The 18,991-nt window shown below is 43.0% G+C and overlaps 1 protein-coding gene across 1 annotated transcript in view; it reads left to right on the top strand.

Annotated features, from left to right (window-relative positions):
- Positions 1 to 2,839, top strand: part of TEX51 (testis expressed 51) — a 36,220-nt gene extending 33,381 nt beyond the window's left edge. Inside the window, exon 5 of the mRNA XM_047082271.1 lies at positions 2,631 to 2,839. Coding sequence (XP_046938227.1) covers positions 2,631 to 2,839 — 209 coding nt within the window. The remainder of the gene's footprint in view (positions 1 to 2,630) is intronic.
- The last annotated feature ends 16,152 nt before the right edge of the window (positions 2,840 to 18,991 follow it).

Here is an 18,991-nt window from a genome sequence, read left to right on the forward strand (position 1 = left end):
AATGTACAGAAATCAGTTGCATTCTTATACACTAACAATGAAGCAACAGAAAGACAAATAAAGAAACTGATCCCATTCACAATTGCACCAAGAAGCATAAAATACCTAGGAATAAATCTAACCAAAGATGTAAAGGATCTGTATGCTGAAAACTATAGAAAGCTTATGAAGGTAATTGAAGAAGATTTAAAGAAATGGAAAGACATTCCCTGCTCATGGATTGGAAAAATAAATATTGTCAAAATGTCAATACTACCCAAAGCTATCTACACATTCAATGCAATCCCAATCAAAATTGCACCAGCATTCTTCTCGAAACTAGAACAAGCAATCCTAAAATTCATATGGAACCACAAAAGGCCCCGAATAGCCAAAGGAATTTTGAAGAAGAAGACCAAAGCAGGAGGCATCACAATCCCAGACTTCAGCCTCTACTACAAAGCTGTCATCATCAAGACAGCATGGTATTGGCACAAAAACAGACACACAGACCAATGGAATAGAATAGAAACCCCAGAACTAGACCCACAAATGTATGGCCAACTCATCTTTGACAAAGCAGGAAAGAACATCCAATGGAAAAAAGACAGCCTCTTTAACAAATGGTGCTGGGAGAACTGGACAGCAACATGCAGAAGGTTGAAACTAGACCACTTTCTCACACCATTTACAAAAATAAACTCAAAATGGATAAAGGACCTAAATGTGAGACAGGAAACCATCAGAACCTTAGAGGAGAAAGCAGGAAAAGACCTCTCTGACCTCAGCCGTAGCAATCTCTTACTCGACACATCCCCAAAGGCAAGGGAATTAAAAGCAAAAGTGAATTACTGGGACCTTATGAAGATAAAAAGCTTCTGCACAGCAAAGGAAACAACCAACAAAACTAAAAGGCAACCAACGGAATGGGAAAAGATATTTGCAAATGACATATCGGACAAAGGGCTAGTATCTAAAATCTATAAAGAGCTCACCAAACTCCACACCCGAAAAACAAATAACCCAGTGAAGAAATGGGCAGAAGACATGAATAGACACTTCTCTAAAGAAGACATCCAGATGGCCAACAGGCACATGAAAAGATGTTCAGCGTCGCTCCTTATCAGGGAAATACAAATCAAAACCACACTCAGGTATCACCTCACGCCAGTCAGAGTGGCCAAAATGAACAAATCAGGAGACTATAGATGCTGGAGAGGATGTGGAGAAACGGGAACCCTCTTGCACTGTTGGTGGGAATGCAAATTGGTGCAGCCGCTTTGGAAAGCAGTGTGGAGGTTCCTCAGAAAATTAAAAATAGACCTACCCTATGACCCAGCAATAGCGCTGCTAGGAATCTACCCAAGGGATACAGGAGTACTGATGCATAGGGGCACTTGTACCCCAATGTTCATAGCAGCACTCTCAACAATAGCCAAATTATGGAAAGAGCCTAAATGTCCATCAACTGATGAATGGATAAAGAAATTGTGGTTTATATACACAATGGAATACTACGTGGCAATGAGAAAAAATGAAATATGGCCTTTTGTAGCAACGTGGGTGGAACTGGAGAGTGTGATGCTAAGTGAAATAAGCCATACAGAGAAAGACAGATACCATATGGTTTCACTCTTATGTGGATCCTGAGAAACTTAACAGGAACCCATCGGGGAGGGGAAGGAAAAAAAAAAAAAGAGGTTAGAGTGGGAGAGAGCCAAAGCATAAGAGACTGTTAAAAACTGAGAACAAACTGAGGGTTGATGGGGGGTGGGAGGGAGGGGCGGGTGGGTGATGGGTATTGAGGAGGGCACCTTTTGGGATGAGCACTGGGTGTTGTATGGAAACCAATTTGTCAATAAAATTCATATAAAAATAAATAAATAACATGTTAGGATGTAAAATACTTAAAATATTAAACAATATGACTATTAACAAATAATTGTCTTTGTCAGTAATAAGGCCTCTCAGCTAAAAGACACATTTAGTTTTTTGACATTCATAGATCTTCAAAAGTTTACATGACATGTGGATCATGAATCAATTGTTTTTGGAGTGTCATTCAAGACTTTTTCCTCACATGGTTTTGCTTTAATCAAGCTATAATTTACATAAAAGTAAGAGCAAATATGTTAAGCTTTTCACATGGTATATACCCCCCAGAACAAGATAGAGAACATCTCAGCCCCTCAGTAAGTTCTCTGTTCTTCTTAGTCAGTATCCCCAACCCCAGGAGGAACCTGCTGTAGACTGAATTATGTTCCCCTATAATTCATCTATTGAAGCCCTAATTCCTATTGGGACTGTATTTGGAGATAGGGCCTTGACAGCAGTAATTAGAGTTAGAAGAGGTCATAAGGGTGGGAGCCTCCTGATGGGCTTCATGCCCTTGTAGGAGACACCAGAGGGCTTACTCACTCTCTCCCTTGCTCTCTGCCATGGGAGGGCACAGTGAGGAGGTGGGCAACCACCTACACACCTGGAAGAGAGCCCTCGCCAGAACCTGACCATGCCAGCACCCTGATCTCAGACTTCCAGCCTCCAGAACTGTGAGAAATAAATTTCTGTTGTTGAAACTACCAAGTCTAGAGCACTTCATTGTGGTAGTCAAAACTAAGACAGAAGCTCTACCATAACTCCAATTACCATAGGCCAGCTTGAACTCTCCCACCCTTCTGGAGATTTGGCCTTAGCTGATGAGGTGGAGGAGCAGCAGAGATGTGACCACTCATCAGATTGTCTCTTCCCCATCGGGTGGGGGCCCATGACCCCTGATGATGAGAGGTTGGAACCAACGGAGAATCCAGATGGCTTTGGGAAAGAACACTTGAGGGAGCTCTGCTTCCCCTGCATCACTTGAAGCTCCTGTCTCCACATTCCATCTGTTCCAATTCAAGTCCAAAGGGATGCCTACAGCTTTCTTAAGTATGGTCTTGCAGATATGCTTTATTTTTAGACAATTTCTCACTTTCCTTCTCCTTGTGGCCAGTCCTGTCAGCAAGAGAGGGGTGTGTGGGAGGAGGGCAGCTATAATAAATCCTTAATTAGTTGTGAAATCGGTCCCGGAAATATGACAGAATTTATTTGGCCAGGAAACAGGATTCTAAGTCTCCACACTAGAGGTTTGTTATTTTTAATGTGAAGTTGAGAGAGGAAACTCTCTCAAGGTAAGGACCACAGTAAATTCAAACGCACTTTATTCCCCAATTTCATAGCAGTGGAAGCTTGGAAAACTCAGGAACAGCCTACCTGAAAGGGAAAAAAAATAGACCATAAAAAACCTGATAAAGTACTTTTACCAAGTATTTCTACTCCCTTGTATGCTGTGAGTCACAAAACAAAGCCCATCCTACAGGATATGGGCTGGGTTTGTGATGCAAAGTCTAACTCAAGCTCCTCACCAGCTTACTGTGTTGTCTTGGGGGCCCCTTTCCCTGCAGACCTTGGTCTCCTCCCAAGGATAGGGATCATTTGCTTCATTCACTTAAATATGTTGAGACGTGTCCAGCACACTATTGGGCTCTGAGGACTCAGAAATGAACTCATCATGCATCCTGCCAATGACCCAGGGGGTGGCCAATGCTGTGCAGAGGTATGTGGCAGTAGGGGGTCACGCGGAAGGGGCAGTAATGCAGATAGGAGATCATGAAGTATCCACAGGGGTGTGGTCTCTGAGCTGAGTATTTGAAGGTGAGTAGGAGCCAGCAGTTTGGGTGGGAACTCAATCAGAAGGAGTACAGGCAATGGAGGGGCAGGTGTCAGAGATGGAGTGAGAGACACAGGCGAGGGCAGGTTTCAGGGTCTCAACGAAATGCTAAATTGCTTGGAATATGTCCCACAGGCAAGACAGCTCCAGAATAGCTCAAGGCAGAGGTGTGACACAGTCTGCTTTGCAGTTTAGTAAAATGAAGCTGAGGTGCTAGACAATGAGGAGTCAGTAATGACCCCTCCATTTCTGACCATTACCAAAAAAGAACATGAGCTGAGGAGCAGATGAGGCAAGGTGAGGTAGAGAAGAGAATGATCTCAATTCAGGGCATGTTGACATTGCAGCTTCTGTGAAACATCCACACAGAGCCATCCTATACATGACTGGATGTATAATTACAAAGCCCAGGAGAGAGAGCTCAGGACTGCATATACAGCTCTGGCAGCCACCAGCACAAAGGGTGTACAAATTGTTCCACAATGCTAATGGCCAGATCATCAAGATGTCCAGTTTCACACCCTTGGGCCCTCTTCTCCCAGCTTCCTCAACCATCCAAGAACCCCAGTGATTCATTCAGATGAAAAGAGAGAAGATCCACTTCATGATCTATGTAGCAAGAGCCCTGGGAGTCTGGGTCTGCTGCAGAAAGGACTTCTCTCCCCATATTCACAGACCAGACATGGTTCTGGGCTACAGGGCTGCCACAGCAGCACATAAAAAAGCTGTGCATGCCAAGGTCAGCACAATCCTCTGAGGGGGGAGTGCACCTGACCATCCCTTGCTCCCATGCCAAGCACCGTCTCAGCAGCCCCTGATCTGGACCCTCACCTACTCTTTCAGCCAGCTCTTCCAAAGCTCCCCTGTGTCAGAGCTTGCTCAGACACCCACAGTTCTCAATAGCACACCAGCATACCTCCCAGCAACTGCAAGCAACTAGAAACACTCATTCCCTGCCATTCTCGAAAACAGCTTAATTGCCTCTGTGGTTTATTATGGATGGGTTAGATTTATTTCTTGAACAAGCTAATAAACCACATAGTAAAAGTCCACATATTCAAAATTCAAAGGTAATTACAAAGAGAAGTCATAGAAGTGTTCCTTCCCACCACTGTACCCCAGACCTCCCAGTTCCCACCCCACAGGCAGCCAGTTATCCCTTGCTAATGCAGAGCTTTAGATGTGTTTTAGTTATACAAGTAATGCACATATTCCTACAAAAACAGCAATAGACTGCATACTCTGGTCTGCACCTTGACTTTTTTCATCTAACAATCAAATGATCTTGGTGATCATTTGAAATTAGTACTTCAAGAGCATTCTCATTGCTTTTAGAGATGTGTTGTAAACATGTATCAATATAATAATTTGTGTAGAGTCTTCTCTATTGGTGAACGTTTTACTCATCCCTTGTTTTGCTATTGCCAACAATGTGGCTAATAACTACGCTCAGGTGTCATCTCACACGCATGTGAAAAAATCTGCAACAGAGGAATGGAGGAAGATGGCGGCGTAGGAGGACGCTGGGCTCACCGCGCGTCCTGCTGATCACTTAGATTCCACCTACACCTGCCTAAATAACCCAGAAAACCGCCAGAGGATTAGCAGAACAGAGTCACCGGACCCAAGTGCAGACGAGAGGCCCACGGAAGAGGGTAGGAAGGGCGGCGAGGCGGTGCGCGCTCCACGGACTGGCGGGAGGGAGCCGGGGCGGAGGGGCGGCTCGCCGGCCAAGCAGAGCCCCCGAGTCCGGCTTGCAAAAGCGGAGGGGCCTGACGGACTGTGTTCCGACAGCAAGCGCGACTTAGCGTCTGGGAGGTCATAAGTTAACAGCTCTGCTCAGAAAGCGGGAAGGCTGGAGGACAAAGGGAGGGTGAGCTGCGGAGCCCCCGGACGACAGAGCTCAGTTTGGCGGGGAACAAAGGCGCTCTCCAGCGCCATCTCCCCCGCCCATCCCCCAGCCAAAATCCCAAAGGGAACCGGCTCCGGCCAGGGAAATTGCTCGCTCCGCGCGAACACCCAACTCTGTGCTTCTGCGGAGCCAAACCTCCGGCAGCGATCTGACTCCCTCCGGCTGCACAGGGCCCCTCCTGAAGTGGATCACCTAAGGAGAAGCGAGCTAAGCCTGCCCCCCCTGCCGCCGTGCACCTTGCCTTCCCACCCCAGCTAATACGCCAGATCCCCAGCATCACAAGCCTGGCAGTGTGCAAGTAGCCCAGACGGGCCACGCCACCCCACAGTGAATCCCGCCCCTAGGAGAGGGGAAGAGAAGGCACACACCAGTCTGACTGTGGCCCCAGCGGTGGGCTGGGGGCAGACATCAGGTCGGACTGCGGCCCCGCCCACCAACTCCAGTTATACACCACAGCACAGGGGAAGTGCCCTGCAGGCCCTCACCACACCAGGGACTATCCAAAATGACCAAGCGGAAGAATTCCCCCCAGAAGAATCTCCAGGAAATAACAACAGCTAATGAGCTGATCAAAAAGGATTTAAATAATATAACAGAAAGTGAATTTAGAATAATAGTCATAAAATTAATCGCTGGGCTGGAAAACAGCATACAGGACAGCAGAGAATCTCTTGCTACAGACATCAGGGGACTAATGAACAGGCACGAGGAGCTGAAAAACGCTTTAAAGGAAATGGAAAACAAAATGCAAACCACCACAGCTCGGATGGAAGAGGCAGAGGAGAGAATAGGTGAACTAGAAGATAAAGTTATGGAAAAAGAGGAAGCTGAGAAAAAGAGAGATAAAAAAATCCAGGAGTATGAGGGGAAAATTAGAGAACTAAGTGATACACTAAAAAGAAATAATTTACGCATAATTGGTATCCCAGAGGAGGAAGAGAGAGGGAAAGGTGCTGAAGGGGTACTTGAAGAAATCATAGCTGAGAACTTCCCTGAACTGGGGAAGGAAAAAGGCATTGAAATCCAAGAGGCACAGAGAACTCCCTTCAGACGTAACTTGAATCGATCTTCTGCACGACATATCATAGTGAAACTGGCAAAATACAAGGATAAAGAGAAAATTCTGAAAGCAGCAAGGGGTAAACGTGCCCTCACATATAAAGGGAGACCTATAAGACTCGTGACTGATCTCTCTTTTGAAACTTGGCAGGCCAGAAAGAATTGGCACGAGATTTTCAGGGTGCTAGACAGCAAAAATATGCAGCCAAGAATCCTTTATCCAGCAAGTCTGTCATTTAGAATAGAAGGAGAGATAAAGGTCTTCCCAAACAAACAAAAACTGAAGGAATTTGTCACCACTAAACCAGCCCTACAAGAGATCCTAAGGGGGACCCTGTGAGACAAAGTACCAGAGACATCACTACAAGCATAAAACATACAGACATCACAATGACTCTAAACCCGTATCTTTCTATAATAACACTGAATGTAAATGGATTAAATGCGCCAACCAAAAGACATAGGGTATCAGAATGGATAAAAAAACAAGACCCATCTATTTGCTGTCTACAAGAGACTCATTTTAGACCTGAGGACACCTTTAGATTGAGAGTGAGGGGATGGAGAACTATTTATCATGCTACTGGAAGCCAGAAGAAAGCTGGAGTAGCCATACTTATATCAGACAAACTAGACTTTAAATTAAAGGCTGTAACAAGAGATGAAGAAGGACATTATATAATAGTTACAGGGTCTATCCATCAGGAAGAGCTAACAATTATAAATGTCTATGCGCCGAATACCGGAGCCCCCAAATATATAAAACAATTACTCATAAACAGAAGCAACCTTATTGATAAGAATGTGGTAATTGCAGGGGACTTTAACACCCCACTTACAGAAATGGATAGATCATCTAGACACACGGTCAATAAAGAAACAAGGGCCCTGAATGAGACACTGGATCAGATGGACTTGACAGATATATTTAGAACTCTGCATCCCAAAGCAACAGAATATACTTTCTTCTCGAGTGCACATGGAACATTCTCCAAGATAGATCATATACTGGGTCACAAATCAGCCCTTCATAAGTTTACAAGAATTGAAATTATACCATGCATACTTTCAGACCACAATGCTATGAAGCTTGAAGTCAACCACAGGAAAAAGTCTGGAAAACCTCCAAAAGCATGGAGGTTAAAGAACACCCTACTCACGAATGAGTGGGTCAACCAGGCAATTAGAGAAGAAATCAAAAAATATATGGAAACAAACGAAAATGAAAATACAACAATCCAAACGCTTTGGGACGCAGCGAAGGCAGTCCTGAGAGGAAAATACATCGCAATCCAGGCCTATCTCAAGAAACAAGAAAAATCCCAAATACAAAATCTAACAGCACACCTAAAGGAAATAGAAGCAGAACAGCAAAGGCAGCCTAAACCCAGCAGAAGAAGAGAAATAATAAAGATCAGAGCAGAAATAAACAATATAGAATCTAAAAAAACTGTAGAGCAGATCAACGAAACCAAGAGTTGGTTTTTTGAAAAAATAAACAAAATTGACAAACCTCTAGCCAGGCTTCTCAAAAAGAAAAGGGAGATGACCCAAATAGATAAAATCATGAATGAAAATGGAATTATTACAACCAATCCCTCAGAGATACAAACAATTATCAGGGAATACTATGAAAAATTATATGCCAACAAATTGGACAACCTGGAAGAAATGGACAAATTCCTGAACACCCACACTCTTCCAAAACTCAATCAGGAGGAAATAGAAAGCTTGAACAGACCCATAACCAGCGAAGAAATTGAATCGGTTATCAAAAATCTCCCAACAAATAAGAGTCCAGGACCAGATGGCTTCCCAGGGGAGTTCTACCAGACGTTTAAAGCAGAGATAATACCTATCCTTCTCAAGCTATTCCAAGAAATAGAAAGGGAAGGAAAACTTCCAGACTCATTCTATGAAGCCAGTATTACTTTGATTCCTAAACCAGACAGAGACCCAGTAAAAAAAGAGAACTACAGGCCAATATCCCTGATGAATATGGATGCCAAAATTCTCAATAAGATACTAGCAAATCGAATTCAACAGCATATAAAAAGAATTATTCACCATGATCAAGTGGGATTCATTCCTGGGATGCAGGGCTGGTTCAACATTCGCAAATCAATCAACGTGATACATCACATTAACAAAAAAAAAGAGAAGAACCATATGATCCTGTCAATCGATGCAGAAAAGGCCTTTGACAAAATCCAGCACCCTTTCTTAATAAAAACCCTTGAGAAAGTCGGGATAGAAGGAACATACTTAAAGATCATAAAAGCCATTTATGAAAAGCCCACAGCTAACATCATCCTCAACGGGGAAAAACTGAGAGCTTTTTCCCTGAGATCAGGAACACGACAGGGATGCCCACTCTCACCGTTGTTATTTAACATAGTGCTGGAAGTTCTAGCATCAGCAATCAGACAACAAAAGGAAATCAAAGGCATCAAAATTGGCAAAGATGAAGTCAAGCTTTCGCTTTTTGCAGATGACATGATACTATACATGGAAAATCCGATAGACTCCACCAAAAGTCTGCTAGAACTGATACATGAATTCAGCAAAGTTGCAGGATACAAAATCAATGTACAGAAATCAGTTGCATTCTTATACACTAACAATGAAGCAACAGAAAGACAAATAAAGAAACTGATCCCATTCACAATTGCACCAAAAAGCATAAAATACCTAGGAATAAATCTAACCAAAGATGTAAAGGATCTGTATGCTGAAAACTATAGAAAGCTTATGAAGGTAATTGAAGAAGATTTAAAGAAATGGAAAGACATTCCCTGCTCATGGATTGGAAAAATAAATATTGTCAAAATGTCAATACTACCCAAAGCTATCTACACATTCAATGCAATCCCAATCAAAATTGCACCAGCATTCTTCTCGAAACTAGAACAAGCAATCCTAAAATTCATATGGAACCACAAAAGGCCCCGAATAGCCAAAGGAATTTTGAAGAAGAAGACCAAAGCAGGAGGCATCACAATCCCAGACTTCAGCCTCTACTACAAAGCTGTCATCATCAAGACAGCATGGTATTGGCACAAAAACAGACACACAGACCAATGGAATAGAATAGAAACCCCAGAACTAGACCCACAAACATATGGCCAACTCATCTTTGACAAAGCAGGAAAGAACATCCAATGGAAAAAAGACAGCCTCTTTAACAAATGGTGCTGGGAGAACTGGACAGCAACATGCAGAAGGTTGAAACTAGACCACTTTCTCACACCATTTACAAAAATAAACTCAAAATGGATAAAGGACCTAAATGTGAGACAGGAAACCATCAGAACCTTAGAGGAGAAAGCAGGAAAAGACCTCTCTGACCTCAGCCGTAGCAATCTCTTACTCGACACATCCCCAAAGGCAAGGGAATTAAAAGCAAAAGTGAATTACTGGGACCTTATGAAGATAAAAAGCTTCTGCACAGCAAAGGAAACAACCAACAAAACTAAAAGACAACCAACGGAATGGGAAAAGATATTTGCAAATGACATATCGGACAAAGGGCTAGTATCTAAAATCTATAAAGAGCTCACCAAACTCCACACCCGAAAAACAAATAACCCAGTGAAGAAATGGGCAGAAAACATGAATAGACACTTCTCTAAAGAAGACATCCAGATGGCCAACAGGCACATGAAAAGATGTTCAGCGTCGCTCCTTATCAGGGAAATACAAATCAAAACCACACTCAGGTATCACCTCACGCCAGTCAGAGTGGCCAAAATGAACAAATCAGGAGACTATAGATGCTGGAGAGGATGTGGAGAAACGGGAACCCTCTTGCACTGTTGGTGGGAATGCAAATTGGTGCAGCCGCTCTGGAAAACAGTGTGGAGGTTCCTCAGAAAATTAAAAATAGACCTACCCTATGACCCAGCAATAGCACTGCTAGGAATCTACCCAAGGGATACAGGAGTACTGATGCATAGGGGCACTTGTACCCCAATGTTCATAGCAGCACTCTCAACAATAGCCAAATTATGGAAAGAGCCTAAATGTCCATCAACTGATGAATGGATAAAGAAATTGTGGTTTATATACACAATGGAATACTACGTGGCAATGAGAAAAAATGAAATATGGCCTTTTGTAGCAACGTGGATGGAACTGGAGAGTGTGATGCTAAGTGAAATAAGCCATACAGAGAAAGACAGATACCATATGGTTTCACTCTTATGTGGATCCTGAGAAACTCAACAGGAACCCATGGGGGAGGGGAAGGGAGAAAAAAAAAAAGACGTTAGAGTGGGAGAGAGCCAAAGCATAAGAGACTGTTAAAAACTGAGAACAAACTGAGGGTTGATGGGGGGTGGGAGGGAGGGGCGGGTGGGTGATGGGTAGTGAGGAGGGCACCTTTTGGGATGAGCACTGGGTGTTGTATGGAAACCAATTTGTCAATAAACTTCATAAAAAAAAAAATAAATAAAATAAAAAAATAAAATCTATTCATTGCAAAAAAAAAAAAAAAAAAAAATCTGCAACATAACACCCTAGAAATGAAAAGATTAGGTGAGTGTTACCATCTCTCAGAAACCACCCAAGGGACTTGCCAACACTTTTTTCCTAATAACAGAAAAAAATAAAGTATAAGGTTAAGTGTTATTAGACAAGGGAAGACAAGTGGCAGGAGATAAGATTGAATTTGGATACAGATTTTCTAAAATAAGGAGTCAGATGGTGGGGTGAGGGGTGGGGGGATGGACAGCAAGCAGCGGATGAACATGGCAGTTTGGGTTCCCCAGGAAGCCAACTCTGAGGTAGAGTCTAAGGTTCAGAATGTTTACTAGAGGGTTGCCTTTGGAATCTACTCCTGTGGAAGGGTGGAGGTAAAAGCAGGTGGGGCAGGGGATAAGGCAGGAGGCAGTGCAGGTCACCACTGTGAAGCCCTCAGAGCAGAAGTGATCCACCAGAAGTGCTCTGCATGAAGCCAAATACATGGGACTTAATCCCCCTGCCTCAGTCAGTCATTGGCAAAGTGATCCTGCAACTGAGGGCATCCTTAAAGACAGCTGAAGGCTTTATGACAATAATACTTATAGCGGCTTGGGCAACAAGCCTTCCTTGGAGCATCTGAGTGCCACATCTCCATGTGCATCTCAAGAGAGTCTGGGATCTCAGGAAATAATAGGCGATATAGAAAGGCAGATTACAAAGAGCCCAAGAGACATTCTTTTGAGGTAGAGATGCAGGACATCAAGGAAGCTCCTGGCTCAGTGAAACTGCAGTAACATGCAGGATCCTAATCCTGACTTAACCAGGTGTAGTGTGGACAAGTAAGGAGTTACTCTGACAAGTAACTGCATAAGTTCCTCCCACCCACCACTTCTAGGCAAAGGAAGCTTACTCCTCCCCACAGCTGAGAGCAGCTGTCCTTGGTGCTGCCCATCAGTCCTCACTTGCCCTCTGGGTTAGAGCGCAGGTGTGGGTGAGAGGTGGGAGGGAAAATGCACATGGTCAAGGGTAACAACAGGATAATCCAAAGTTTAACGCTCTGAGCTTCAGTTTCCTCATCCATAAAATTGCAGGCAATAAAGACTACTTTTCAGGGTTGTATGAGACTTTAATGAAGAAAAGATATAAAATCCTTGAACATAGCAGGAAATAGCCACTATTTTAATTTGTTTTAAATTGAAGTGGTTACGAAAAGCAGGGATTCAGACTTGGTACAAACATGGCTGCAATGGGCCAAGACCTGAGCTTTCTTTTCCCCTTTAACCTCTCTCTGCCTTTCTCCCTTTCCTTTCTTCCTCTTCATCTTCCCCTTCTCCTTGGCCTCCCCTTCTTGCTAAATCCATGTCTTCCTTTTCTTCCTTCCTCCCTATATTCCTCCCATTCCCTTCCCTTCTCACCCCATCCATCACTCCTCAGGGACTTAATCTTAGGAATTTGTAACAAGTCAGAAAAAGCAGTCCTTAATAGCATGGTTCTTCCCCCTCAACACCCTCTCTCTTCATACTATCACTATTTCTCAATACCTAACCATATCACCTTCTCAGAGGCTGTGCTACCTTCTGGCTCTTGGCCAACCCAAAAGCAAGTCACTTGTACTTCTGTCTGAATTGAAAAGCCTGGGAGACCCAGAGCAATGGAACACCACGGAGTTGCTTCAGGCCCCCCAAAATTTTCTGTTCAGGACACTCTACCATGTGGCCACCCCTGAATACACAAATGTGTGCATAAATGTGCATTGTGCAAATAACCAGACTTAGTACTTCATTTCCTGTGATACCGAAAGAAGTTTGCAAAGAGTCTTTAGGTTCTCAGCAAAGCTGATTTTTTTCCCAATGGTTCTCAAAATACGTCTCTGAACCAACAACATCATTATCACCTGGGAACATGTTGTAAATACAAATTTTCAGCCCCTATCCCAGATCTCTGAATCAGAAACTCTGAGAGTAGGATCCAGAAATTTGAGTTTAGCCATCAGCTATCCAGCTAATTCAGGCATATACTCAAGTGTGTGGATCACTACCCTCACTGAGTCTTTAAGGGGTGGGGTTGCATGATGGGCTATAGAGGAAGGTTTGGTCCTTGGTCTGGCATTCAGCTTCTGAGCCTCATTCCACCCACAGCATCAACCAGAGTAACTTCCCAATGACTCATTGAACCACTGTGGTGACACTGTCCTTACCAGGTATAGCTCTGATTGCTCACTCTGCTGCTGGAACTTTCCCCCATCCATACAGCCAAGTCCAATATCCTCAATAAGGCCATCAGATGATCTCTCTGTGACCAAGAGGCATTTCCTGTTACTCTCAGGACCATTGCTGAGTACACTGTGCCCACTCAGCAGAATCCCTCTGACCCTTGATTCCTATTTCAAATGTCACCTCCTCCATGAAACTTCATTCTCTCAGGCTCCTTCTCTATTTCCAAATTTCAGACCCTCCTTCTCATGTTCATCAAACAAAACTCTATGGGAAGTTTGAGTGAGTTTCAGCCTCTTTTTCCAAGACCCCTAAACTCATATCCCTTTGTCCTGACTAGACAACACCAAGTCTACAGAGAAAAGGATAATCTGCTAAATCGAGGCACTTGTAAGATATAAACCCAATAAACCAATAAACCCAGCTTTGATTTTTGGTTTACCTACAATGAGATTGTTGTTACTATGGGGTTGAGTCATCATTCATTCATGAATTCATTCATTCATATATTGAGTCTGAAAATACATATTAGAGTGCCTACTATAAGTGCAACACAATGTCTTGCTGAGCATACAAAATGAAAATATTCACCATATATGGTATTCCAAAATCCTTTATTTTCGTCCTGGGAACACAGTGTAACTACATTTCTGAGCCCCTTGAGAGATAGACTGGGGCATGTGATTGAAGTAAGATAAAGGGAGTGAGGGTTGAAGTGGTATAAACCACCGCCAGGCCTGGCCCATTGAAAACCTCCACTCCATTCTATTCTTCTGTGGTAACGTCGGTGACCACATTTTAAAGATGGTAGCACCATGAGGAACATGGCCCCTGAAAGACTGCATCAAACTGATCATTTATCAACCACCCAACAACCACATCATAATTGACCAATTAATACTGTTTTGTGTCACAAGCTATTGAGATTTGAAGGCATTTTGTTACAATAGCTACCATTACTTCCCTAATAAATATAATAGGTCTTTGAGATTTGGGGTGACTGATGTTCAACTTTTTATGTCAGCATCTCTGCTGTATTCCTTATAAACTGTATGTCTTCGAAGCAAATTATTTACCCTATGTCAACTGTGATTTATAAATATGGCACAATGGGCCTAGTAAAATTTAAAATATAGGGTTGTGGGGCACCTTGGTGGCTCAGTCAGTTAAGTGTCCAACTTCAGCTCAGGTCATGATCTCATAGTTTGTGGGTTCAAGCCCCGCATCAGGCTCTGTGCTGACAGCTCAGCGCCTGGAGCCTGCTTCAGATTCTGTGTCTTCCTCTCTCTCTGCCCCTCCCCTACCTGTGCTCTATCTCTCTCTGTCTCTCAAAAGTAATTAAATGTAAAAAAAAAATTTAATAAATAAAATATAGGGTTGTGAGGATATTTACATATAATTACACCAAACACTGTCCCTGGTTTATAGTAGGTGCTCAATTAACGGTGGTTAGTTATCTCCCCTGCAGTCCTTCAAGCTCAAAATTTTCACAAAAATAAATGATACTAGATAAAGAAGGAAAATAATTGTATTTTCCTTCTTTCCTTGGGATGGACTGAATCCAGGATTTTCACAGTTTTCCCCAGTTTGGCTTCACACTTCTGTGTTCACCAGGGGATGCTTTATTTACCTGGATGTAGAATGATTAGGTGTGAACACCAAGGTAACAGCTCTATAGGACTGACATTAGCATTTCAAAAAAAGTCGTCAAATGGCTGATGGGAAGTGTTTTCACACACTGCCTAATCTCTTTTCACACATCTTTGCTCCAGGCTGGATGCTTTTTATCACCTGTAGAAGGAATTGAATAGATGTGAGTTCCAAAGCCAAGAGGCTTACATCATATTTTAACACTTCAAAGAGAAATCAAAGGAGACTTTAGAAAGTACTTTCATTTTTCTCAAAGTTTACCTGAGTTTTTCAGGCTTCTAGGAAGTAAGCTTTTATTTAACTCCAAAAACAACAACAACAACGACAAAAACCTGAACCTAGAAATATTGACAAACCACAGTTTCACGGTTGGAAGGGACCTCAGAGTCCAGCAGAGCCCCTTCTGTCACATACTGATGAGATGGCCCCTCAGTGTCTGGTGCATCCCTAGGGTGATGACGAATTCATTCTTCAGGAGGCAGCTGCCCCATTGTTGGGTGACTCTGGATTTTCTTTCTCATTAGCAAACATCTGCTTCCCTGAATATCTGCCCATCCATTCTAGTTATATGCTTTACAGTAAGACAGAATGATCTAGGCTCCCTGTTATGGGTAAACCCTTCAGACATCTCAGGGCAGCTGTCACAGATTCCCTTCACCTTCACTTCTACTATCCAGCATTCTCATTCCTTTCCTCTGTCCCTGACATGTCTTGATTGGGTCCCCTCCCAGATATCCTGGTCACTCTCCTTGTGGTTTTTGAATGACCCAGCTCCTCCGATTAGGATGCATCCATAATAGACTACATGATACCAGTGCCAACATCCTCCAGCAATCCTAAAATTGTCCACATGATCTGACTAGATCCTGTCAACCTAAAGTTGTGCCTCTGGTCTCAAAAACCCAAATGGCACACCTTTTACTCAAAACTGTTGAATTTTATTTGAGGTCCTCATTCCATATTACTTGAAATCTTAATTCTGTAGGGTATTTCCCTCTACACTTTTGAGTTCTTGGCTGAGACTTCTTGTAGTAAAAGACAGGTTAACAAGAGAAAAACAAACATAAGTTTATTAACTTGGATACTTCATGTATGCATGGGAGCTAAGCAGGAGAACTGAGTGATTCCCTGAGATGGCCCAAGTCACCACCTTAAAAATCATATTCAGCTAGGGGCACCTGGGTGGCTCAGTTGGTTAAGCATCTGACTCTTGATTTTGGCTCAGGTCATGATCTCATGGTTCGTGAGCTCAAGCCCTAAAATGGACTCTGCGCTGGCAGTGGAGATCCTGCTTGGGATTCTCTTTCTCTCTCTCTCTCTCGCTCGCTCTCTCTCTCTCTCTCTCTCTCAAATAAAATAAATAAACTTATAAAGAATCTTCAGCTAAAGACCAAAGAAAGTGTTGGGGTATGGAGGGGAGGTGAAGGTGGAAGGAGGTTAGGTGGGGGTGGGGGGAGGGAAGGCCAGTTATAGGAAGTTTCCAAAAAAAGTATGCAAACAAAAGTAAGGTTTGTTATGCAGATTCAAGTCAGTGCCTTCTTGTTGATGAGAGTTTCTTTTTTTTAAGGGGGGAGGGGCACAGGAAGAGGGAGAGAGAATCTTTAAGCAGGTTCCATGCCCATTGTAGAGTCCAATGAAGGGCTTGATCTCAGAACCCTGAGATCATGACTCTGAGATCATGACCTGAGCCAAAATCAAGAGCCAGAGGCTTAACCGACTGAGCCACTAGGCACCTCAATAAGAGTTCCTTATGATTTAGTCATCCTTCCCTTCCCCAATATAAAGAAGGAGACACCCTTACAAATGGAAAACTGTAAGTGTTAATTTACAAACATATCAACTACCCTACCCAGATTTTGGTCTCTCCTGCATGGGATCAATTCCCTCCATGTGGTGAGAGGAGAAACATTCCACACCAATTTTTGTCCACATTAACATGTCTTTACTATTCCATTCCTTCATTTCCATAACTTTGTTATTCCAGGAAACTCTTTTCCAGAAAGATAAAAGATCAATTCTTCAATAGAAAGCAGAAAATGATATTACGTGATAACACTCTTTGAAGGCTTTGCCCCCAACGTCTTCTCCATACAGTGCACACCAGTTCTAATTATTATATCATGATCCTTGTTATATCATGATGCAGGCAGGCCAGGTCTGAGGACCCAGAGGGGGATCCCATAGGACCAACCAAGAGGATCCTTGACTTCATGAAGGATGGAAATCAAACGTGAGCCAGTAAGAAGCGAAAGCAGAGTTTATTGAAGATATAGAAAGAGATATAGATGGACGGTCCAGGAGACTCATAAAGGGAAAGAGTGTGAGCCTCATCTTTATTCAGAGTCTAGGGGTTTCTGACTAGATTTCTGACATCATCTATGGATGATTGTGCTCTGATGCACATGTCCTGTCAGACATCCAGGAACTGGTCAGAAGAAGAACAGGTCCAGGTATTCATCATAAGTTACTTATTCCATGAAGTCAAGGGTCTTGGTGTTGAGATGTCTAGCACTGGTGGTCTGCAATATACCTACAATAGCTTCATCCATTCATTCTTGATGAGGAGAATGAAGGCAAAAGGAAATGCACATAAAATTACATTTCCTTAAAACTTGTAGCCTATTGACAAATACTTGAGACAGGAAGAGTATGACATTCCTCCAGGAATTGCCAACTGTCTTAATGTTTTGCTAAAGGCAAAAGCAACCTTAGTGTGATAATAGTCAGACCTCCAGGATCCTGTAAGTCTTCTTTAACATATGAAAATCTTTTTGGAAACTTCTTTGTCTCTACACTCTCCCCCAACTTAAAAGTATATGACCAGTTGCTCCTCACAATCCCAGTGCAGTTCTTTCTGCCCATGAGTCCTGTCCCTGTGCTTTAACAAATCACCTTTCTGGAGGCACCTGGGTGGCTCAGTCCATTAAGCAACCAACTTGGGCTCAGGCCATGATCCTAGGGCTTGAGGGTTTGAGCCTCACATCAGGTTCTGTGCTGACAGCTCAGAGCCTGGAGTCTGCCTCAGATTCTGTGTCTCCCTCTCTCTCTGCCTTCCCTCATTCATTCTCTCTCTCCCTCTCCCTCTCTCTCAAAAATGAATAAACATTCAAAAAATTAACATAAAATAAAACCATCTTTTTGCACTGAAAACATCTCAAGAATTCTTTCTTGAACATTCACTCTTGGACCTCACATCGAAAGCACATCAATTCTCACCCAGTCTTTCCTTAGATGTTATCTCTTCTAGATAAATCATTAACTCCTGTCTCTTACAAGGAGGACATACACTATTTGCATTTGGGGGCAGGTGTAGAGTGGGGTGGGGGTACAAGTCCAAGCAAGAATAGAAGCTGGAAAAGAAGCAAAGAAAAAACAAAACAGCTTTTCTCTCCTAAGGTCCTTTTGACTTCCCTGTCTCACTTACACAAACCTAACCAAGTCCCTGATTAAGACCCTCCTTAAACCAGATTTCAAATCTCAGTAAGTATCACCGTTTCTCCTCTGAGACATCAAGCCTCAACTGTCAAGGCAGGATTTCCCTTACCCCAGCAAGTAATAAACTCATTTGTCTTATAAATAAGTTATGTTGGTGACATTTTAGGGAGCCTGTACTCAACAGTAGAATGAAGAAAATAATGCCCACCTTACAGGACCATTGGGACAATTCCATTTTTACAAAAAAAAGAATGTTATTAAGTGCTCTATTTGTACTACAGGCTCAATAAACACAGTACCTACTACACAGCAGGTACTTTTAATATAATTAATTGATAGAATTGATTAATAACAAGCAAGGCATTAAGACTTTCCCTTCCTTGAGCATGAGGTCTGAGAAGCAAAGGGAGGAAGCTGGAGGGGTAGGTGTGAGAGGAGGGAGATGAAGTGAAAAAGTGAGAAAAACAGAGCTTCCACAGCTTTCAGCAATGTGTCAGCGTGCAAATGCACTGACACCACAACATGGGTATCTGAGGCAGCAAAGGGGCAGCAGTCCCTTCCACAGAAACTGAGACA

This window comes from Lynx rufus, unplaced genomic scaffold (genome assembly GCF_022079265.1).
Source record: "Lynx rufus isolate CCGP_SWC_20201006 ecotype Redwood Valley unplaced genomic scaffold, mLynRuf1.p SCAF_2, whole genome shotgun sequence".
Taxonomy (NCBI): domain Eukaryota; kingdom Metazoa; phylum Chordata; class Mammalia; order Carnivora; family Felidae; genus Lynx; species Lynx rufus.